Source organism: Leopardus geoffroyi, chromosome C1, assembly GCF_018350155.1.
Source record: "Leopardus geoffroyi isolate Oge1 chromosome C1, O.geoffroyi_Oge1_pat1.0, whole genome shotgun sequence".
NCBI lineage: Eukaryota > Metazoa > Chordata > Mammalia > Carnivora > Felidae > Leopardus > Leopardus geoffroyi.
The window spans coordinates 212,429,101-212,454,252 of NC_059328.1; the positions used below are offsets into that span (position 1 = coordinate 212,429,101).

A 25,152-nucleotide genomic window follows, 5' to 3' on the forward strand; every position below is an offset into this window, starting at 1 on the left:
CAAATTTAGATTATATGTCAACTCTCAAGGATCTGCTGAAAATTCCTCAAAATGAGACTTCTGATGAGCTTGAAACACAAGCCAAACCCAGACTGGACGAGAGTCAATGAATGGAATTTGTTATTGCCAAAATAAATAAAATTTGGAAATTTCATTCTCAAATGCGGTCTCAACATATTTTAGAAATCACTGATAGCAGCTGTTTTTAAAATGATATTGGCTGCAAGGCACCAGAAGTAGAATCATAATAAATAAACAAGGAGTTAAGCATAATATTGAGGAAAATTAGGTCAACGGTGGAGGGTCCGTGATACGTTCATTTACATGGCCCTTCCTTGGGCTCTCTGCGCCGAATCCAAAACGATCTCACAGAAATATACACGGATATCGTTCCAGAAAATAATTTCATCCTTTTCCTTTTATTGCTTACACTCTTGATGCCCACAAAACAGTCATAATTGAAAAATCCCCTTTGCGTAACCAAAAGGGATCTACACACAAGTGAAGGCGGGAATAACCTCAGACTCCCTGTTTTGTCAAGAGGATAACTTAAAGGTCTTCCGTTGTTACTGCCAATATTGCAACCGCTGGCATTATCTTAACCTCACTGGTTTCTTTCCATAAAAACATATGCAATCAAACGTTCTCACCTCCACTTGATCCCATTTCATTTCTACAACTTTCTGCCCTGTTTTGGGCTGCCAGGTGGGCAGAGTCACGGTCGCCTGAGAGCGGGGCAGGATGATGTCAGGCTCCTGGGTGGTGGGGACAGGCTGAAGCTGCCTGGGGACCATGGACTCGGTCCAGCCAGAGGCGGGGAGGCTGGGAAGCGCCTGTTCACAGTTGGGACCTTCATAGCCTTCATTGCAAATGCAGAGGTAGCCATCGCTGCTGCTGCTGCAGTTGCCATGGTGACAAGGGCTGCTGGCACAGGAATCCGCAACAAGCTGAAACAAGACCATAAATGGGTCAATTATTCCCTCGTAAGAAAAGTGGTGCCATCGCTGGGAAATGAGCTCCGTGTCTCAGAGCCGTGGCTCTAGGAAATGCTGTTCCTGCAGAATAAGAGTTCCTAACTACTTGTGCTGTCGTGGGGGAGCCTCCCAAGGTCACCCCGACATTAACCCCTCCACAGGTAACAGGTGACCAGCAAGAACACACCTAGTGAAGAGCTGCCCCAAACCCAAGCTCCGAAATAATGTTGATTTCAGCAACACATTACTTACAGGAATTTTCTAAGGCAAAAGCATTTAAAACTGAGGCTCAGTAGGAAGATACCAACTTTAATATTTTTAGCAGCCATGACAACAAATACTAGAGATCGAAACTGGAACCTCCTTTTCCACGTCCTGGATAGACCACTGCAAGGTTTCCTCATGAGAAATGACCGCCCAACTAACTTATCTCCCCTAAAGATGTGCTTACCTATGTCTCCCAATTTCTACTGGAGGAAAACCCCTTTTAAAGTGATGTTATTTAATTGAAAGCTTCCAAAATGATCGGCTTACACGACAATGGTAAGCCGGCCCGAAGAGAGCAGTAAGCAGAACTTTATGAAAGTTTCCACCTCAGTATTTTGGAGGGTGATCACAGAGACATGTGACCTTGCGAGATACGGAAGATACAATTTCATTTGCGTGACTTTAAACTGTGACAGTGCTCCTAAGGAAAGTGTCTATCTTGGTGCCCTTTGCTGACCTGTAAATCACCATGTGTTTCTGCTTGGAGATGCGCTACAAAACAATGCGAAACGATCAGCCCCTTCTCCTGAGACAGCTCAAGGCTTCAGTATGTTCTCCCCGCTTTTTCAATTATCATTTGCTTCTGTGAACAGAAAATTAGACCTCTATCTGATGTCCCTGTGGCTTCTGAGGGCTGATCATAAAATAGAACTCAGTAAATATCAGACTACAGAGAAACGAGGCCCTCAATTTCTCTTGTGGAAATGAACTCACACATAAACACAGGCGGACAGAATTCTGCATGGTAAAACAGCAACTCGCCCTGGTAATTGCGCTTGTCAGACAATTTCCAACAAACTCCTTTAGGAATATTGAGGGATTTTGGATTGAATGAAAATGAAACTCCAAAAATGCCACCACGTTCTCTGCCTATCACTGGGCGATTCCTTCATAGAATCTCAGTTAAAAGGAGATGGGTTGGTATCAGAAGAAAATATTTAAGCTGTAAATAATTTTAAATATTTACAATCCTTATCAACCTAAAGTAAAACCCAGTTTCCTCCCATGTCAGAGATGTCCTCTCTTCCCTCCTCCCTTACACTCTCCCTTCCTCACCTTCTTTATGTCCCCGGACTATGCCAAGATCATTTCCACACGAGGGCCTTTGCACCTGCTGGGCCCTCTGCCGGAATGCTTTTCTCCCAAGCTTTCCGTGGCTCACTGCTCCATTTCACAAAGTTCTGTACTCAAACGTCACCTCCTCAGAGAAGGCTTCCCTCACTACAAAATCTGAAATAACCCTTTTGTTCCCTCTCCCGAACAGGTGAGCTCTGAGAGTGTAGGGACTTCATGTACCATGTTCATGGCACTACTCCCAGCATGTCAAGGAACACAGAAAACACGGTGAGGCTTCTTGTTTCGAGTGTTCAAAAAATAAAGAGCTCAATTAGTATCTGGAAAGCAAGGCATGATGAGAGACACATGTAAACCGCCCTTTTGGTCACAATATTGTTACCTTGTTTCCGATTTATTTTTAGGAATGCTTCCTGGAATGGGCGGCCCCTCAAGAATCATCGGACAGGAAGGAGAATTTAATTAGCTCTGATAAAGGGGACATATAAGCCATGTTTCTGAAATCAACTTTTGATAATAACATCTGAGGTTGACCTAGTCACAAATTAAGACTTTTAGCAGAAGCCTGGAAGCAGAGAACTACATTTACATCATTTAAACAAATTGAAGAGATGGTTACAAAAATTAATTCTGGCAGCCTAAACCTCCACTGTGAAGCTTAGAAAAAAAAAAAAAAACATTCCTAAGGCAAAGACCACCTATCTGATGACCCGAGACACCCCCTGGCTTTTGCTCCACTGCGGGCAACAGCCAGACCCCAGAGAGGTACCACTGAGGTAGGACACACGTCAGCAAGTCCTCCCCAGAAAGAATTCAAAGCACAGCCATCGCCTGGACATCAGAGGCCGCCCCGCATCATACCTACTGCTCCCTCTAAGGTGGCCATTTAGAGTTTTCAAAGAACATTGCCATCTAGTATCTCACTTGTGCTCACAACAACCCTGAAATAGGGAGGGACTGTTCTGAACCCATATCACTGTTCAGAAACACAAGGAGAGAGGAGTTGAGTGACCCATCACAGCCACTACAAAAGAACTATTCCAGAACGACATCGCATCTTCCGAGTTCTGTCCACACCACAGCACTGCAACTTTGATGGTTATGATGACACCAAAAAAAACAATCCCTGTGGAGAAGGCAAAAGGTAAGGGTTCTCTTTCTGTAAGCAACAGAAAATAAGTTAAGGGTTAAATATAAGCCAATTAAGACCACCATTTCAGGATGCTTCTTCAGAATAAAAGTAGAATGATATCACTCAATGAATATTTTCTAAAACTTTTTTAAAGTTTATTTATTTTTGAGAGGCAGACAGAGAGAGAAAGAGAGACAGAATCCGAAGCAGGCTCCAGGCTCTGACCTGTCAGCACAGAACCCAACGCAGGGCTCAAATTCACGAACTGCCAAGATCATGACCTGAGCTGAAGTCAGACGCTCAACCGACTGAGCCACCCACGCGCCCCACACTCAATGAATACTGACCGAGGTCTTACTATTTGACATGAATTGTACCAGGTCTGGGAATAAAATGCTAAAAGAGAAAACAAACAGACACAGTGTCTGCCCCTGAGGAGTTTATAGCTAGTAACCTATTACGCACACTAAGAACAACGGCAGCAAAACCAGTACGACCTGCAAATCACTGGGTACTCCCTGGGTGCCTGCCGCTACACTTAGCATTTTACATTTCTTAATTTACTTCCTCCTTACAACAACGTTCCAAGGTAAGTACATTTACTACCATTGAGGCTTAGCGATATTGAGCAACTGACCAACTCTTACTCAGAATAAAAGCCAAACTCTTTACAAAGTCTTAACTAGGCCACAGGTGATGTGCCCTCCTCCCAGCTCCGGACCTCACCTCCCACTCTTGCCCTGCCTCACTTGGCCCTAAACACACTGACGTCACTGTTCTTCCAACTCTCCAAGCACTCTCCGACCTCAAGGTCTTAGCACTGGCTGTTCCTCTGCCCACAACACCCATTCCTCGTGTCTCTTCCCAAAGCCTCCTTTGAGTCTTTGCTCAAATGTCATCTTCTGATGAGGACGTCCCTGAACACACAATTCAACTAAAACAGCTCATGTTCCAATACACTGTGGGAAAAAATTACCAATTTATTCTATATTGATTTTGTATCTGGCCCCACTAGACTGCAAACCCCTGTGAGATCAGGTTTCTTTTCTCTGTTTTGTTTACCTGAGTGGTCACCCCCACCCCCAGCCCCAAGAACAGCAACTGGCACACACGAGCTGCCGAATACACTATGACTGAACAACTGAATGAATGAATGAATGATACCAGATGCAAGCAGCACCAGAGCCTGTGAGGTGTATTGCCACGTGAAATGGACTTAGGGTTCTCCCAAGGTCCCATCCCAGCTCTTCAGAATGAAAGTCAAGGAAGGCCTTGTGTATCTGCCCTACAATGCTTCATCGCAATTAAATAATAAAAAAAATTTTAATGTTCATTATTTAATTTGAGAGAGAGAGAGCGCGCACACGCACAAGCAGGGGAGGGTCAGAGAGAGAGGGAGAGAGAGAGTCCCAAGCAGGCTCCGCATTGTCAGCGCACAGCCCGATGCAGGGCTCGAACTCACAAACTGAGATCATGACCTAAACCGAGATCAAGAGTCAGAGATGCTTAACCAACTGAGCCACCCAGGTGCCCCAGCAATGAAATAACTTTAAATCAGCTTTAAAAAGGGGGAAAGTCTCTGATGACCTGAGAGGTAAGGCGGAGCCAGCACAAGGTCCCGCCTTTGCCTTGATGAAGGGGAGCAGAAAGAGTCAAGTCTCTGTGGAGGTCACAGATGGCCCTCAACACCGAGTCGCCTTCCTCTGGTGCTCAGAGACTGTCCACCAGGTGAGCCACTGCTGAAGCCTCCATCACCCTGGGTGCTGGTGGAGAGATCTGGGTGCAAAGGGCAGGACCCACAGCAGTGTCCAACCCGCCGTGCCCTGGAGTCAGCTCCACCAGCTCGGGAATAGAGAGCTAGAAGGAAAATGTGAAGAGAATTAAAGATGTCGTTTAAGAAATGCTGTGTTCACAGATGAGCAGAATGCAGGAGCAGCAAGGGGATGAAATGAAGGCTGACTCACAGGCTGCCGGGAGACATGCTCCTAGTAAAGACAACAAAAGCTCAAAATGAAACTGTCAGTTGTACAGATTTCTACAGGGATTCAAAACAGTGACTGATGTGATGGGAGCACAGGCACGCACACACACACACACACGCACACACACACACGCACACTGGGATACCAAACAGAGCTGAATGCACTACAAGGTCACTGGTCCCTTGTTTCAAGTCACCACTTCAGGGGCACCTGGTGGCTCAGTCGATTGAGCGTCTGACTCTTGATTTTGGCTCAGGTCATGATCTCAATGTTCCTGGGTTCGAGCCCCGCATTGGGCTCTTCACTGTGTCAACGTGAATCCTGCTTGGAATTCTTTCTCCCTCCTTCTCTGCCCCTCCCCTACTCATACTCTCTCCTTCCCTCCCTTTCTCTCCCGCTCAAAATAAAATTTTAAAAGATCTTTAAAAATAATCATTTCATATTACTACTACTTTCTTGGGTTGTGTATTAATTGCTTTGCTAACAATGACAGCTACCTGCCATTGTATTCTCTAACACTTCACTCTAACACTTCAGGATGGCTTCATTTCAAAAAAAAAAAAAAAAAAAAAAAAAGCCAATCTGTTTCAATTGCGTAACAGCAAATATAAGATAAAATGCAATCACGAACCTGTTGTAGAGGTCACTATGCCCTGGAATCCCATTAAGTCTGAACCTTAAGCAGGAAACAGCCAAACTGTTGAAATGTATAATGAGGCCAAAATATCATAATGAATAGACTTGACTTTGGGGATACTCAAAATTTAACAGGCAATGTTTTCTTGGCTATAATTCCCAGCCTCTAATGATGGGGGGTAAATGATTAAGTCTTTGTAATACCGGCTATAAGAAAGAATAAAGAGAAAGCCCACGGATTAATGGTTTTCCGCCTACAATTCACCAGCAAGCTCATTAAGTGCTGTTTGTTGTTGTATCATTAGTCATCTATTTAAGCCAAATATTTCACATCGCAGAACTAATCTGAAACTATTCTTTTCATATTTCATTTTAGACTTTTCACCTGTTACAGATAATTTACACTACAAGCAGGAGCGTTCATGGGGATGTGCACAGGGCGAGATGGGAGGCCAGACCAGAGCGAAGGCGCCTGCCGACCCGAGGACTCGTCATCTGCAGGACCTCCCATGTGGCACTTTAGCCATGACCTGTTTTCCTTCCACACACTGTCTGCTGTCCTGTCCCGTTTTTGGCAATTCTAACGCCACCCTCCACCCCTGCATCGGCACACAAACAGGTTGGAAGGTCAAATTTAAAACAGGTATAACAGCAGCCCATTTTCAGGGTCATCAGATGAGTAAGTCAAGGCTAGCAGGATTGCCTCCACATGGAGGATCTGCATCACCTGGGTGACAGAACCTGAGGAGGTGCCCATGGAACCACCCGCCCAGGTGACCCTTTCCCACTAGTTTCAAGAATATGAGCTTCGTTCCTACTCAGTACAGCTGATCAGTGATTGATGTGACATTTATCCAGCCCCAGGTGGGTTTACCTTCCAGACAAGGTACCTGGAAGAGGGGTCGGAGAGATGAAAAAGCCCCAAGAGCTTGCAGTCCAACAGAAGGTCCAGGCACATGAACTTGGACTCCCCTGAGCAGTCTATGTGCAATCAATACCCTGCCTGGACGCAAGTCCACTATTAACAATCGTGTGTTCAAGGAGTTCAAGTCCCTAATGCTGACAGGGAAGATGGGCTTGATGACCGCAGGTCTGAAATGAGTAGATGATGAGTGGGTCTCAGAACTCGTTTCTCGGAGGTGACAGCGGCGGCTCTCAGCAAAGCAAAGACAGCAGAAAGGAGTTTTCTGACGGCAAAGGACCGGCTGAGCAACAGTCCTGGTGTCAGTCGGCACAGGCAGCTGAGAGGCTCCGGCCAAGTCCCTTGCCTGCTCCGGACACACGTCCCTCTGGCGTTAAGTGAGGGCCGAGGGCAGAGCATCTCAAGGCCTCCTCCCGCTCTGGGATTTGGGAGTCTGCTGACAGCCACGTGGTTTTCATTGACACGGTTTTCAGAGGGTCCAGAGAAGTACACCGGAAGCCACCTCTCTCTCACTCATACCCGGTGATCAGCGGACAGAGTCATCCAGGGAATGGGAAGGGCGTCTGAGGAGCCCGAACCCAACAAGGCCCAGGAGGAGGGCCTATACGCGCTGATGGAGCTTGTGACGTGGCCCAGGCCACACAGGTCGCTAAGGGGACATGGTGGACTCGTGGCACTTACAAAGGAGTGAGGAGGAAGATGTAGGCACACAAGAGAAGTAATCAGGGGCACTTGTGGGTGGTATTAAGAAGTAAGTAGGGGGGCGCCCAGGTGGTTCAGTCGGTTAAGCATCCGACTCTTTGTTTCAGCTCAGGTCAAGATTTTGAAGTTTGTGGCTTTGAGCCCTGCTATCAGCACAGAGCCTGCTTGGGATTCTCCGTCTGCCCCTCCCCTGCTTGTGTGCTCTCGCTGTCTCTCTCTCTCTCAAAATAAACAAATATTTAAAAAAAGAAAAAAGAAAAAAGAAGAAGAGTCCTCTGGGCCATTGCTTTAATAATTTTTCTAAGCAGAAAAATCAGTTAAGGAACTTTTAAATACAGATTCTGAGGTAGTTATTGGCATCATAGGCAGAAGGTCCCTTATGCAGCAAGGAACAAAACCAGAAGCCTGAAAGAGGTATCTCTCAACCTCAGCACTACTGACTCTTTGGGCCGGATAATTCTTGGTTGGCAGGGGCTGCCCTGAACCTTGCAGGGTGTTTTAGCAGCATCTCTGATCTCTACTTACTGGATGCCAGAACCCCTCTTGCCAACAGTGACAGTTGTCACAACCAAAAATGTCTCCAGATGTTGCCAATGTCCCCCCTGGAAGAAAATCACACCCAGTTCAGAACCACTGCCCTGAAGGAACAGATTGACATATTTCACTCCATCAAAATGTTTTAAAAATCCATTTGACTCTATAAATCAAGTCAAAAGGCAACAACACGATGGAGGAAAATCTGTACAACGTATTACAAAGGACTAAATCCCTTATTATATAGTTTCTTACAGATCAATAAAAGACCACACCTCAATAAAAAGGGCACAGAAATAATACACAGAAAGATGTGTACAAAAGTCGTGTCTTTTTTAAAATGATTTTAAACACAAGATGCAATCTCACGTACTTATTTGTATAAGTGTACACACAAATTTTTACAAGCAGAATGGACCATCATTTTAGTAATGTGAGCAGCAGAATCAAGTAAAGAACTCTTTAAATTTTGTAAAGTTTTTATTTATTTATTTTGGAGGGGGGAAGGGAGGGCAGAGAGAGAGAGAAGGAGAAAGAATCCCAAACAGGCTCCATGCTATCAGTGCAGAGCCCAGTGAGGGGCTCGAACTCACAAAGTGCGAGATCATGACCTGAGCCAAAACCTAGAGTTGGATGCTGAACCGAATGAGCCACCCAGGCGCCCCAAGTAACTTTTCCAACCACAGATTCCCTCACCACAGGCTGCTTATCAAAAACTCCAAGGATGAGGCCGAGAAACCTGTATCATTCGGCATTCCTCCGATGATTCTGCCGTACCTGGTCCAAACCCCAAAATTGAGAATTTGCTGGTATAAAGCAGGGTTGTCACACTGTAACTGCAGGCCAAACTCAGCGTGTTTTTGGAAATAAAGTTTTGTTGGAATACAGCCACAGCCATCTGTTTATGTTTGACCGCTTTGCACCACATCAGCAGTGGACAGAGTGCCGAGGAGATGATCTGGCCCATAAAACCTCTACAGTCTTTGTTATGTGGCCAGTCCCTCATCTAGACGATACTGACTTTGGGGTTCACAAGAGGGAAAAAGCGGGTAGGTGGAATCATCTAGGAAGACTTTGAAGAAGAAACGCTTGAACAGAGCCTTTATGAAACTGATAGCAATTACATCTATTTCTTCTCCCCACCCAACTCTCTTACCGGGTTGGCATGCATGAACTTTAAATCACAGAAGGACCTCTTGCAATACAAGTCAGGACAAAGTAAACACCAGATACTCTTCTAATCATAACTCTGTGCAAGCACTGGGCAGAATGAATCTCCGCGTTATGAAAGGCGTAATTTCTAGACAGTCCGCCACCAAGCAAGACCACAGGAAAGGGTCACACGCCCACCTGTCCTTCATGGGAAGGAATGTGGGAATTCTCTCCCTCCCCTCCCACCCACCCACCGAACTAAACGAACACGAGTGATGGGCAGCCCACTGCACAGGCCAGATACAGAAACAGGCAGAGCTCCAGAGGAAGGTGGGTGGGGAAGAGTGACACAGACCAAGGGCCTTGAAATAGCAGAAGAGTGTCTACATGTGCGCACTGGGCAAGGGGGGGGCCATGAGAAAGACGATTCCAGAATTTGGAGTTTAGGGTTTCTGTAAAAATGCTATTGAGCATCTGCATTATGATGCGGTAGAGAAAGCTGGTGATTTTACTCCCGCTTGTGGATGATCCTGGATGGACAAGGCAACGAAGTTCCCTGGGACTCGGGGTCCTCGACTGTAAAAGGAAAGGATGGAACTAGAAAGCCTTAGTGGCCCTTCCGTTCTTAATATGAGGTTCCTCTGTCCAAAATAGCAATTGCACTGGTTACAAATGTCATCTTCATGCTGAAAGACAAATGAACACTGTTGGAATCCAACTCTCACAGTATATTTGCCTTAAAAAGGAATTTTTCCCACTTTGTTCAATAAAGATCTCGATTCTATTCCAACACCAACTGCTTACCCACTAGAGTAAAGATGTGGGAAAAAAAGAACCACTACAGTGCTTATGCCAGGAGTAGACTCTGCCAGGAAATGCATCCCATGATTTTTTTTTTCCCCCAAATCCAAATAATAAAAATGCTCATTCACTTTACTGAACAAAGACACAGTAAGAATGTGTCCTAGTAAAATACACATTCTCACCTTTTGGTATTTCTTCACCTCTGCAGTAGGGACTCTAGAGCGACTTGAGAAATGATTCCAATACTAATCTAAACAGTCCCTTTTTTTGCCCTCAATTCTGAGTTGACTTTCTTGAAATCCGCCTGTCCTGATTTTCACACGTGGGTGCAGTTACATTTTGTAAGTAGGTTAAGAGGAAATTACAAGCAGAACTCAAATCTCTGACTGTGAAATGAATCCATTAAAAATAAACTACTACATGTCTAATTATTCTCCCACTTTTTCATAGCATCTCTTTAAAACACGCTCTGTTTAGAAACGATCTTGAGATTGCACTACTTTTGCGTTAGTCTGGCTAACACACTTAGTCCACAGTCATACTGATGACTCCTTAAGCCCTGCTCAGTCACAGATGTATCAATTTAAAATAATCGTTCTTCAAAAACCTGGCAGACCCTTTGTCCCTTGGTTCCCATATTCAACTAAATCCTAAGGGATCGCACAAAACCTCATTTCTGGCGCAGGCACACCAGCCTCACACGAGATGACTGTTCTTCCCTTTTCCTTTTAATCATTCAGGCCAGTTCCTTGAGTCAGAAACTTAAAGGACAATTCCAGTGCACACATTTCTTGTTCCGCCTCTCTTTAGAGATACTCATACATCCTGGCGAACCCTTTTCACAAAGCAACAATGCCATGAACACAGGAAGTATGTCAACTTTTATCTCCGGGCCGACTCAGGGAAAGAAGCCTGCAGCAGACTGGGAATTTAACTTTCTATGAAGGTCTTAGGATCATCACAACTGATGCAGGGAAGGCATTTTATTAAACTCAACGTTCACTTGGAGTGAAGACTTTTAGACAACTAGGAATAGAAGGGTACTTCTTTAATTTACAGGAAAACCTTCCACAAATGTATCTGGTAAAGTGCCGAAAAGTTTCTCACTGAAACTAAGAGGCAAGGACGTTCGCTGTGGCCGCTTCCAAGGAACATCACACTAAAGGTCCTAGGCAGTACCGGGAAGTGAGAATGAAAAGAAAGTCTAAGGATTGAACAGGAACAGATACTGTTGTAATTCACAGACTGTATGATTATGCAGGCAGAAAAATTATTAAAATACGGAACTTCAGCAAGTTCACTGGATACAGGGTCAAAAACTTTTTTAACTGCATCCCTATCAGAAATGAACAAAAACTAATTTTTAAGGGTTCTGTTTACAATATAACCCCCAAAATCCCCCAAAACCTAGGAATAAATCAAATGAAAGACATGTATGGCCTCAACAAAGAGAACTATAAAATAGTAAAATAGTATTGAGACAAAAATTTGTAAATGGGGGGCTATTATAGTCATAGATTAAAAACTCAGTATTACAAAGATTCAGATTTTCCCCAGTGATCTACAGATTCAATGAAATTGCAACAAAAATCATAACAATTTTTTTTCTGTTCGTGTGCAAAATGGCCTCAAATAGTCCAAACACTCTTGAATAAGTACGGTAAGGGAGGGCTTGCTCTATATCAGGAATTTCTTTTCTTTTTTATGTTTACTTATTTTTGAGCGAGAGCGGGTGTGAGCGGGGAAGAGGCGGGGGGTGGGAGACAGAGGATCTAAAGCAGGTTCTGCGCTGACAGCAGGGAGACCAGTGCAGGGCTCAAACTCACGAACTGTGAGATCACAACCTGAGCCAAAGTCGGATGCTCAACCTACTAAGCCACCCAGGTGCCCCCAAATGAGGAATTTCTATGGTCACTGGAACACTGGAATAGAGAGTTAAGAACTAGAAAGATCATATAGGAACACTTAATTTATGGAACAGGGTAGAGCAATAAATATAGTCCTTTCAATAAATTGATACCCATATGGGTAAAAACATTAAGCTTGTCTCCTCCCTCACACCATCCACCACAAAATTAAATTGTAAGTGAATTACATACCTAAAGTGAAAAGCAAAAAATTAAAGCTTCAAAATGCTAACAGCAGAGAATATCTTCATGGCTTTAGAATGAATAAATATCTAATAAACGGGACGCAAAGAGCACTCAATATAAAGGAAAAATTATTAATGAATTGGACTACACCAGGATAACAAATTTCTTTTTATCAAAACACACCAATAAAAGAGCAAAATTGCAAGCCACAGATTGAATGAAGGTATCTGCAATACATGTAAACCACAAAGGGCTCATCTCCAGAATAAAGAATTCTTTACATTAATGAAGGCGGTGTGGTGGAGATTCCATAGAAAAATGGGCAAGAGACCTGAACACGCACATCACAGAAAATGATGTCCAAATGGCCAAAAACTATAAGAAGAGTTCCTCAACATTATTAGTAATGAGAGAGATGCAAATTAAAATCACAGTGAGAGATCACTACACATTTACAAGAAGGACAAAAATCAAAAGACTGACAAGTCAAGTGTTGATGAGAACAGAATACAATAGGAAGAATAAATCAGCGATGGAGTGTATGTCAGTACAACTGCTTTGGAAACTACTGGGTGTTCTCTCCTGAGGTTGAGGGAATATTTACCTTCTGACCCAGAAATCCACCCCCAGGTATATGCCTAATAGAAAAACAAGTAAATGTGCACCAAGAGACATACACAAGATGCTCATATGCCCATTCACAATTGCCAAAAAGTGGAACCACTCAAATATTCACTGAGTAGAATGTATAAATAAATTGTGGTATACCCAGACCAAAGAATACTATCCAGCAATGAAAAAGAAAAAACTCTAGTCTTACACGACAACATGAATAAATGGCCCAACACAACACTGTTTCCATTTGTGTAAAGATGACAAACAGCAAAACCAAACGATGCAAAAGTCAGGACAGTGGTTACCTCCGGGGAGAAGGGACAGCTGGGGGTCAGAAAGAGGCTGGAGGGCACCGTTCTCAGTCCTGACCTGGTCAGTAGTTACAAAGCTGATAAGTTTATAATGCTTTGAGCCGTACGTGTTTGATTTCCGCACCTTTCCATATGTGTGTTATACTTGACAATTAAAAAAAAAATTAAGACCTACCGTATATCCCTATCTGGCTTATTTTGACCCACCAGGCAGTTAAAGGTAAGCCCCATCTTTAGCAGTCTACTTAACCTTAATTCACGATGCCTTCTCCCGTTCAGTCCGTTGTGCCTGCACCTAACACACCCTAAAAACAGTGCCCAGCACAGTCAGATCCTAACATTTTAGCATAGCAATCACAGGAATTCTATTATGAAATTTAGAAATTTATTTCTTAAAATAAAGGTTAAGTTTTTATTTTTTAAACGTTTGTTTATTTTGAGAGAAAGAGATAGAGGGCGAGCAGGGGAGGGGCAGAGAGAGAGAGAGAGAGGGAGAGAATCCCAAGCAGGCTTTGCACTGTCGGCATTCAGCCTAGCCCCACGGGCACAAACCCATGAACCATGAGATCGTGACCTGAGCTGAAACAAAGAGTTGGACACTTAACCGACTGTGCCACCCAGGCACCCCAAGGTTAAAATTTTCAATTCATGATAATTTCTATATCTAGCAATGACATAATGAAAGAAGCAATCTCATAGGCTCAGGGTAGCCATTATTGGAAAAGGTTTGGCAATGTGGGCACGAGCCCTAAGGTTAGTGATTAATGGGGCCACAGATGAACAAACCATGACTTTATCACAGCGAAGTCAGAGCCATGGGATGTGCATACAGGATGCTATGGGAAACAGGCAGTGGGGCACTGAACTTACCATAACAACTCAGAAAATCTTCCTGTGTAAAGTAAGCCTCAGGGGTCAAGAAGGAGCAAGAAAGGGGGCTTCCTCTAGGGACAGCAGCAACTGCGAAAGTCCTAGGGGGTTAACGAGGTGGCATATGGAGAAAACTACAAGTTCTTCTACTCGAGTGGAGAACAGGCCACATGTGAGGCGAGTTTCCTAGGACATGTCCTTGCCACCTGCCGGCCCACTCTGTGGCCAGTGGGACAACCTGAGCGGGAGAGGCAAGTAACCGTCCGTGGCAGGAGGCCCTTGTGAAGACGGTCTTGTCAAGGGCGGTGTCCAGTGCACCCCTATATTGACAGTTTCCTGTGCCCAGAGCTCCCCTTTCTGAAAGAACCCTGGAGCCTCCAGCAAAGGTGATGAAGCGAACCTGCCTTTGCCCAAAAGCAAGTATAAGGCTCCTTCCGGGCTCTCCTCCCGGGTGCTGGGCCCTGAAGAGAAGCTCCCAGATTCCACAGATACTCTCCCCCAGCCCAGAGGCCACATGAGGCCACAGGGGCCAGGATGTCAGCAGGAATCGAAATGCAACAGCCTGTATTTTTCTCCTGGATGTGACCTCCTTTCTAGAAGCCTCAGGAAACAAGGGAAGTAAGTGAAGCCAGGGTGGGGACTCCAGTCAGTCCCCCATTTTCAAAAGAGCCTTTCACTCTTGTTGGGGACCCCAAAGGTAGTCTCCAAATATTAAAATGTGCTCACTCCGTCACTTTTAAAACAGGCATAAATGACAAATGCCACCTAGGTGGGATAGCAAGGAGCTGGGGAACCGGGCACATAGCAGGCACTCAATTAATACTTACTGCCTGAATGGAAGAAAGGGCATTGCTTTCCTTGAGAGCATCCTTCAGTCAGAGCATTTTCTGAATGGGCACAGTGCTCTATACCTGCTAGGCTTGGTGGCCCAGGATCCTTCAGAAAAGGTGGCAGAGAACCCTGTGGATGTCCATGATACCAGGTGATAGAGTGGAAACCAGGCTCACCTCATGTGGGAAAGGCTCTTGCTTTAAGCTGCAAAATGCTTCCCATGCTTGCGTACCTGCTGGCCTCTTAACTACTTTGATGTGTGTTTTTTCTCTCTGCGGGCACAAAAATTCCCTTTGCTCTCTTTTCAGTTATTCTAACCTTAAGTGGAAACAGCTGCTCTAACTTTAATACCCATCTGCTCCCAGAGATGAGGACAAGAATCAGTGGCTCTGCGGATAAATCTCAAGTCTTCATGGTGTCCCTCATTGACCTGGGGATACGCCTTCTAGAATCAGCAGGCTTCATATAAGCAGCTTCACTGAAATAAGAGATAAAAAGGAAAAAAACGCAATTCAAGCCATCAAAAGAGCAGGCCCTAGATATCCAGTAACAATTGTTTTTAATTTATTTTTTCACGTTTTATTTATTTTGAGAGAGAGGAGAGAGAGCATGCAAGGTAGGGGGCAGAGAGAGGGGGAGAATCCCACGTAGGCTCCACACCCTGCTGTCAGTGCAGAGCCCAACGCGGGGCTCAGACTCACTAACCATGAGATCATGACCTGAGCCAAAATCAAGAGTCGGACGCTCAACCGACTGAGCCACGCCGGCACCCTGCAACTATTTTTAAATCCACAAAAGCCAAAGACCCCCAAACTGCATGTGTGCTCAGATTAGTCATTTCAGGGCGTGGTTGCAAAGAACTCTCCAATTGGCCAGCAACATCTACTAAAAAAGCCAGGGCTTTTTCCATGAGGAGGCTGGGAGGCATTTTTCAGGCAGAAAAAGGCAGAAAAAAATGAAAGCAAAAATTATAAAGGAAAAGAAAAGCAGCACGGAGAATGAAAGAGGCATTCCGTAAAAGCCCCAGCCATGGGGTGTGAAGCACAGAACCAAGCAGGGACTGGGGTCTCTGCCACCAGGGAGTTAGGGCAGGGAGTGGGGGGATCAGGACAAACCCACCTCACCTTAATTTTGCAGCCCTGCGGACACAGGACAGCTCTACAGGGAAGCAGAAGAGAGAACCTTCTAGCTCTACTTGAGTGTGTTGTCTTTTAAGACACAGAGGGGTTTCCTCCACCCTGACAAGCTACACCTTAAGTCAACAGAGAGCTGCTGCCTATGTTATTATATCCGCAGAAGCAGTACAACAGGGTACGATAGCTTAGAGAAACTCTACAATACTGATCACCCCAACTGTCTCCCGAAAAACACAAATATGTAGCATTTCCAATTAAGGCATGAAATTAGAAGGGAAGTAAAACCCACTGGAAGACTGTTAGCAAAGCATCACCATGTAGAGTTAAGGGTTTTTCAGCAAAGTGACTTTTGAGCACAGAGTGTCCTCTGAACTGTTTGAGGATGTTGATAAAAACCGATCCCATTTAATAATGCTTGCCAACCTGGACTAGGTGAATTACCTTGTATAAAGATTACAGACATCGTGACTTTTCTTACATATGTAATGCTGTAGGCACCCACGAAGTAAAAAGCTTTATCAATGGAAAATTTCAGTATTCAGGACTATTATTATAAGGATTGAACTGACGCGCAGGCCCTTCTCCAGCTAAAAACCATATTAACAACATTAGATAAAATAGAAAATGCTTTCATGCAAAGGTGAGCTTTAAAAGGAGGTAGGAAAGAAGGGGAGTCCTTAAGTTTCAGACAGGATAGGAGAACTCACAACCAGAGCCATTGGCAGAAGATACTGCATCAACCACAAGGGTTACAAACGTGGAAATAAGACCTAAAGGCTGGGAGTTTGTCTACAACCAAGCCCACACATAAAGCCTCTGAGCCACCCTGTCTGGTTTGTTTTTGGGGGTTGTTTTGTTTTGTTTTGTTTTGTTTTACAGCAGCGGGGGAGTGCAAGGGGCACCCGAGTGGCTCAACCAATTAAGTGTCCAACTCTTGATTTTGTCTCAGGTCATAATCTCATGGTTCGTGACTTCAAGCCCTACATCAGGCTCCATGCTGACAGCACGGAACCCACTTGGGATTCTCTCTCTGTTCCTCATCCTGCTCACACTGTCTCTCAAAATAAATAAACTTTAAAGAACAAACAAAAAACAGAAACATATGTGCTAACTAATTTGGATAGAAATTTAAAAAAATAAAAAATAAAACAAGTTAAAAAACAAAAACAAAAACAAAAGACCCTGACATCTCTCCAGGGTCTTTGGATGAAAAAAGGCTACCCATGAGTAATCAAAACCTCTCATATGAATGTCCCATGTGATGAACATCCCCTTGATGTGGAAATCCTAAGCCAAGACCAGCAAAGTGACAGGGTGCCTCTTTCACAAGGCGGAGCTCCTGAGGCTCACACACATGCAGGTGCGCACACACACACACACACACACACACACACACACACACACACTTATCAAAATGAGCTCACAATAACAAATTACAGACCACACAGAAAAACAAGCCACCATCAGCATGTGGAACTGTGGGTAAAGAGTCAACAAAACCCTTCCCCTACTACATAAACATACATTTATACATTTTAAGATACAATAAGATGCCTAAGGGGCATCTGGGCGGCTCAGTTGGCTAAGCATTTGACTCCTGACTTCGGCTCAGGTCATGATCTCATGGTTCCCAAGTTCCCCTCCTCAGGCTCTGCGCTGACAGTGTGGAGCCTGCTTGGGCTTCTCTCCCTCTCTCCCTCTCTCTGCCCCTCCCCCTCCCTCCCTCTCTCACTCACTCAAAATAAATAAACATCTTTTTAAAACAATAAGACGCTTAAACTATATTTGAAACTTTTTTATGATTCCCCACTTAAATTTACTTCTTTGATTAACTGACCTGATTAACTGTTGGTACTTTTGATAAGAGGGCTTCTACCAAAGAATACTTATAGCTGGGAGCGCCTGGGTGGCTCAGCCAGTTAAACATCCAACTTCAGTTCAGGTCATTGTCTCAGGGCTCCTGAGTTTGAGCCCCATGTCAGGCCTATAAGCCTATGCAGTATGTACTATTATCTGCATATCATCTCTGAGGCTCAGAGAATTAGGATAACTCGTCCACAGTCATCGGCTAGTACATAATGAGAATACTAATCCAGGCAAAAAGAATTCCATCCAAAATCCCATGTTCTTTTTTTTCTCCTCATTTGTCACACTGATCCAAAAACTCAAACAGAAGAGGAAGAAATCAAGTATTTCCAGGATAATTTAAAGAAAAATGAGGACATTTTCTCAACCAGATATAAAAATTTATTATGAAGCTATAATCATTGTAGCAGTATAATACTGGCACAGGGATAGACAAATAGAATTATGTATCAGAAAAGAGAGCACAGAGATATACCAGAGAAACCAAAGAAACAGCATGTAACAAAGAAGGAATTAAAAAATAGTGCAGAAAGGATACACTATTTAGTAAGTGGTACCTGAATAAACTGCTAATCCCTGTGGCTAAATATGTAACTCATGCCATATACCCTCACACAAAAGTGAATCTCAGGGGAGCCTGGGTGGCTCGGTCAGTTGAGCATCCAACTTCAGCTCAGGTCATGATCTCATGGTTCGTGAGTTCAAGCCCTGGGTTGGGCTCTGTGCTGACAGCTCAGAGCCTGGAGCCTGCTTTGGATTCTGTGTCTCCCTCTCTCTCTGTCCCTCCCTTGATCGCGCTCTCTCTCTCTCTCTCAAAAATAAACCTTTTTTTTTTTTTTCTTAAGTGAATCTTGGATGGATTTTGTATCAAAATGTTAAAAACTAATTACTAAAACTTAGGTCAGTGGTCTCTAAATTACCGGTTATGGACCAAATCTGGCCCCATTGCTTGATTTCAGCAATAAAGTTTTATTACAACACAGTCACACCCATTAGTATACATATTGTGCATAGCTGCTTTCCACAGAGATGAGTAGTTGCAACAGAGGAAGAGTAGGCAGTAAAGCCTAAAATATTTAATCTCTGGCCCCCTGCAGAAAAAGTTTGCAGATTCCTACTTTATTTGGAAATATAGGAGAAAATATTTATGACATCAAGTTTGGAAAGAATCTCTTGAGTAAGACTCATAAAGGATGAATATATTAAACTACATGAAAATTTAAATGAATGAACTTCTGAGAACCACAGACAAAGCACAGTGGTGAGTGGAAGGGGGAAAAAGCTGACTTCAGATGAACAGATTCAATATGACTCTTCTGTGTACATTGTAGACCTATGCTGTCAAAATATAAACACACACAGAGAAGGCTTTCATACCAACTCATGATCACAACTGTTTCTGGATAGAGAGGAGGGAAACGGGGTTGGGGTAACTAGAACAGGGGTGAGGGTGAGGGGCTTTAATATATCTGCCTATTGTGTTTTTTTTTTTTTAAAAACTGAAGCAGGGGCGCCTGGGTGGCGCAGTCGGTTGGGCGTCCGACTTCAGCCAGGTCACGATCTCGCGGTCCGTGAGTTCGAGCCCCGCGTCGGGCTCTGGGCTGATGGCTCAGAGCCTGGAGCCTGTTTCCGATTCTGTGTCTCCCTCTCTCTCTGCCCCTCCCCCGTTCATGCTCTGTCTCTCTCCGTCCCAAAAATAAATAAACGTTGAAAAAAAAAATTAAAAAAAAAAAAAAAAACTGAAGCAGGGGCACCTGGGTGGCTCAGTTGGTTAAGTGCCCAACTTTGGGCTCAGGTCATGATCTCACAGCTCGTGGGTTCGAGCCCCACATCGGACTCTGTGCTGACAGACCAGAGCCTAGAGCCTGCTTGGGATCCTGTGTCTCTCTCTCTGCCCTCCCCCACTTGCACTTTGTCTCTCTCTCTCTCTCTCTCCCCCTCTCAAAAATAAACATTAAAAAAAATTTTTTATCTGAAGCAAATATGACAGAATGAAGTTTCTGAATCTCAGTGCTAGATGCTGATTATATTATCTCTGTGTTTATTTCATTTATTTTTATGTGCTTATTTCATAATAAAAATTTGACTTAAAATGTGGTCTTCACCAGCGAGCAAATATTGATTGAGCACCTTCTGTGTGCCAGAAATTGCTCTAGCACAGAACCTGACAAACTATGGCCCCCAGGCCAAATCTACCACTTGTGTCTGCACAGCTGGAGGTAAAGAAGGACTTTTACACCTTTGAAAGGTTGGAAAAATCCAAAGAAGATTAATCTCTCGTATCACGTTAAAATTGTTTAAGATTCAAATTTCAGTGGCCATCAGTGAAGTTTTACTGGAACACAACCAGAGGTATTCACTTCCTTCTTCTTTATTTAGCTGCTTTCATCTCACATCAGCAGAGTTGAGTAGTCTAAATGGGGAGCGTGTGGCCCACAAGGCCAAAAATATTTACTATCTGGCCCTTCGCAGAAGTCTGCTGACCCCTGACATAGGCCCTGGGAGTGAACAGAGCCTCTGTTCCCACAGTGTTAGGGGAGGGACACGGATACAAACACCGAAGACATATCGGCACTGTCACACATTGTTGCTTGTAAGTATCACCTAATGCAGGAAAAGACAAAGACAATTTTCTTGCATGGACTATACAATCCACTTCTCGTGACTTCAATACAAAATAAAAGCTGGGGTGCCTCGGTGGCCTAGCTGGTTAAGCATCTGGCTCTTATTTTTTGGGCTCACGTCAAGAGGTCACACTCACGAGCTCGAGCCCCACAGTGGGGCCTGCTTAGCATTCTCTCTCTCCCTCTCACTCTGCGTCTCTCTCTTTCTCTCCCTCTTGCTCTCGAAACAAACAAAAAAAAACCCCAAACAACAACAAAAAGCTAAACAATTGTAGAGCCCCCTCCATGGAGGCAAGAGTAATGTCTGGAAATATTTTTCCTATCTTCTCCTTCCCCAGAGTTATACCAGATTCAACTCATCAGGTAGAAATATTCAGAGCAGGAAATTTCATCACACAAGAAATTTCACGCGAAAAACCAACCCATTATGCAAAAACTATGACAGGAATTAAAATAACTGTATCATTATACAGAGGATTCTCTTAGTGTTCTTTGTCCCTCTGGTTCTGTTCAGAGTAAAAATATTAAAACTGTGACCTGGTGGCACTTGCTTTGATGATGAAAAGTTCTCCGACTTTGGAATAAGCCACACCCAATAAACCCAAGTACAGTTCTGGAAATATACATGAAGGATGTGTGCCCTTTGTCAGTGAAGAGTGTGAATACAGAAAAGGCAGTATTTGTGCTCCCCTGGGTTTTGCTGCAGAAATCATAGGAAACACTCAAAATAGCTTCAAAGTCAGTGAACTCTGAAGAAGACGGTGTTTCCTGGAAAGCAATAAGCTCACTTAGAAGAATGTTAGGGGGCGCCTGGGGGGCTCAGTCGGTTGGGCATCCGACTTCGGCCCAGGTCATGATCTCACGGTTCATGGGTTCAAGCCCCGCATCGGGCTCTGTGCTGACAGCTGGGAGCCTGGAGCCTGCTTCGAATTCTGTGTCTCCCTCTCTCTTTGCCCCTTCCCTACTCATACTCTGTCTCTCTCTGTCTCTCAAAAATAAATAAACATTGAAAAAAAATTAAAAAAAAAAAAACAAAAGAACATTAGACACTTAGAAAGACATTTGTTCTCTGTTCGTAACTGGATCCACATTCAGAAGGACAGGGTTGTCCTCCACACCATCCAGAGAGGAAAGTTCATAAGGGTGGCCCAGGGTCCTGGAGAGCACCAAAAATGGGTTGTTATTTGTTTCACTTGGCCACGCACAGAGTATCACGCCCCTGACCACCACCAACAGTGCATTGGAAGACCGCTCTCCAGGACTGGGGTCCTTTCTTAACACTTGTCCCCGCTGGGCAACCCTGAGTCTGCTCTCCAGGCCTATCAAATGGCAATAGCAATTCATACATTGTGTGCATCCATGGTTCCCAAAGTGTGTGCCAAAACGTCACGGGTGCTGCAGTGAAGGCAAGGGAGCAGGGAGGATTACAGAGATTTTTCAATTCTTCAAGGCAAACACGGGATATGCATTTCTGCCAAACATCACAAACTACTAGCGAGAGGTAGTTCCTGGTTCCAACGTTAGACCCACTATAATTTTTTTTTTTTAATGATATCACGTCTTGCCAAAGCTGGGTTTTCAGCAGTTGCTGTGGTAAAAAGTAAGTACTCCACGGAAGTCAACATGGATAGGGAATGAGGGTGGCGCTGATCCATTCGGACAGCTGTGCAGTTGCCAACAGACACATGCCCCCCTGTGTATAAACTGTACTTTTTCAAGAATGAAACGAGGGGCACCTGGGTGGCTCAGTCGGCTAAGCGTCCGACTTCGGCTCAGGTCATGATCTCACGGTTCGTGAGTTCGAGCCCCACATCGGGCTCTGTGCTAACCACGCAGAGCCTGGAGCCTGGTTGAGACTCTGTGTCTCCCTCTGCCTCCGCCCCTCCCATGCTCAAGTCTCTGTCTCAAAATAAATAAACATTTTTTAAAAATTTTTAAAAAAAGAATGAAACAAAAAGTGGGGTGCCTGGGTGGCTCAGTCGGTTAAGCATCCAACTCCTGACTTCAGCTCAGGTCATGATCTCACGGTTTGTGGAATGAGCCCCACGTTGGGCTCCACACTGACAGCTTGGAGCCCGCTTGCGATTCTCTTTCTCCTCTCTGCCCTTGCCCAACTCACGGCACAAGTGTGCTCGCGCTCTCTCTCTCTCTCTTAAACAAAGAAACTTCAAAATTTTTTCAAAGAATGAAACAAAGGTATTGTGTTTCTTCTTTCTATTTATGTGCATGAGTTTTTTCAAACAGCTACAAAATTGTTAGGGTGACAGCTACTGACAAAAATTCTCTCCTTAGCTGGACTCTGCTCAAGCTCCCCAGGACTCTTTCTACTTTCCAACTTCTGCGTTCATCTGTGCATCGTCCAACGTAGCAAGACTCCTGCTACATCAGTTTAGCCAGAACCCCCTAAATTCCTACATGATCACCCTAGTATTTAATCGGGTTCCTCGACCTCCACCATCCCCCAGGCGATGTCTCATCACCCTGGCCTGCTTTCAGCAAGAATCCCACAAAGTCAGTCTTTCCAGAACCCTCCCGACCCCAGCGTATTCTCTTGGTAATTCCTTCCACAGACCCCCACCTGCCCCTTGGCTACAAATCCCCATCTGTTCCTGCCGTACCCGGTGCTACACTGAGGCTTCCTTTCGCCACTGCACTTGTCCCGAATAAAATCTGTTTTTACCACTTTCACTGCTGCCTGGCTCTGATGTTTCTTTAATAGCACTTCATAACTGGAACGTTAGCTATTTCTTTTGGCCTCGGGTGCTGTAAAAAAAATTTGCTGTGATGCTGAGCCCACCACGAACCAAGAAACTCTGGGGACCTCTGGCTTATATCAAAAGGGTTGTCATGGGGGTAATAAAATGTTCCTAATCACACATGTCACTCTATAAATGGCTTCCATAAAAAGCAAATTTCTAAAGTTCTGCCACTTCGAGTTGTAGAAAGCTCAACAGTCTGGAAGTTCGGCTGCCCTCTCGGTCTTCCTCTAAGGCCAAACAGCTGAAATGTCAAGGGAATAGTATACTGACCACAGACAGGACCTGCTTATTGATCGGTGACTGAAATCAAGGAGGTCAATAATGCAAGCAATTAACACAGCCCTGCGAGACCCCACAAGCACCTCGAGAAGCAGGCAGGCTAGAAATCTCCAGGCCCACTTCATGCAGAAGGAAACCAAGGTCCTATGTGGTTACACGAGTGTGCAGGGTCCCGAAGTCAACTCGAACCCAGTCCCCTGAACCTGTCTCCACCCACCCTTCTCCAAGACGTGTTGACAGAAACGGTTCATAACGTGGGTGGCATGTCACCCAGTCCCCAGACTGACCGGTCTCTTGGAAGCTCTTTTCTTCAAGATGCAGGGAAAGACGTGGGACATCTGCCCTATTAGCCTGACGTTGTTTTGTTATCCTATCGTCCTCACGGTTTGGCAGCTGAGCAACAGTGTGGATCAGTCACACGTCAGTTGCAAAATGAAGTCCACTGCACAACCAGATTCAGATTCCAGCACAGCCACATGATGCCCCTTACTTAGTCCCTGGGGGGTTAAAGTAACTTCACAACGCCTCACTTTTTCCATATTTGAAACGGAGATAGAAATTTCTTTGAGGGACTGACTGCTGAGGATTCTCAAGGAGAATCTGAGTCTTAGATACAGAACTCTGGTCAGAGCAGCTGGGAGCCCTGGTTGCCTATAAATATAGGTACAGATGTAGACACAGATATAGATACATACAGAGATACAGATGATACAGACACAGACATAGATACAGATGATACAGACACAGCTATCTGGCAGGTTAGGAAGTTATGAACTGTTCCCACAGTCGGATTTAGACCTTAACTGGCATTTTAGATGTACCAGGGGACCTTAATGGAGGCCTGATTGCGAAAAGGAAAAAAAACGTCCTGGAGATTTATCCTAAAGGAGAAGGTGTCTGGCCGGGCCTTGCTGCCACCGCCAGTGAAAGCACCTCAGGTCAAGGACATCGGGGTTCCAAGCACAAAGCTTCAGCAGATCCTGGACAAAGGGCGAGCCAACTGTCTATGAGGGAGGTCCACTGAGAGAGTGGGTCCCTGAGGGTTGCAGCGCCACAGCTCCAGCAACTTCCCTGGGAATCCAGAGCTGACTGGAAGATTCTGGGCTTGCTAGCTCTCCTCTGCACTTTGCAAGAATGGCCTGGAAATGGGGGTTGCCAGCACCTCTGTGCTCAGCCCAGATTCTGTTTTGATCGATATTAGGCACAATGAGCTCTAATCGAGTTATCTTTGTTCTTCTGTGCTCATCTCTAGATCCCGTGAGTAATTCTAGGGAGGACTCTGGTAATTTATTCTCGTCATCACGCCTATGCACATAAGGAGGGAAAACTGAGTGAATGAATGAGAAAGCCTAAAGTGGCCCCAGCTATATTACTACGTGTGATAAAGCAAGAATCTAGTTCAATATATAAAATTATTTTATACCAAGATATGTTTGCATATTTAAGGCAAAAGTACAAATGACTTGCTAAAATAAAACAATGCCTTAGCTCTGTTTAAAATTCAATCACATTTATGTCCGTCCTCATTACAGCATTTGCATTGCAAAATGTCTGACGAGAGATCTAGTTATCAGTATCTCTATTGTATC

At 44.6% G+C, this 25,152-nt stretch overlaps 1 protein-coding gene across 2 annotated transcripts in view; it reads right to left on the reverse strand.

The window, feature by feature from the left end:
* Positions 1-25,152, reverse strand: part of DNER (delta/notch like EGF repeat containing) — a 322,224-nt gene that overhangs the window by 182,007 nt on the left and 115,065 nt on the right. For both annotated transcript variants that reach the window (XM_045481582.1, XM_045481583.1), the window contains exon 2: positions 651-947. In XM_045481582.1, coding sequence (XP_045337538.1) covers positions 651-947 — 297 coding nt within the window. The remainder of the gene's footprint in view (positions 1-650; positions 948-25,152) is intronic.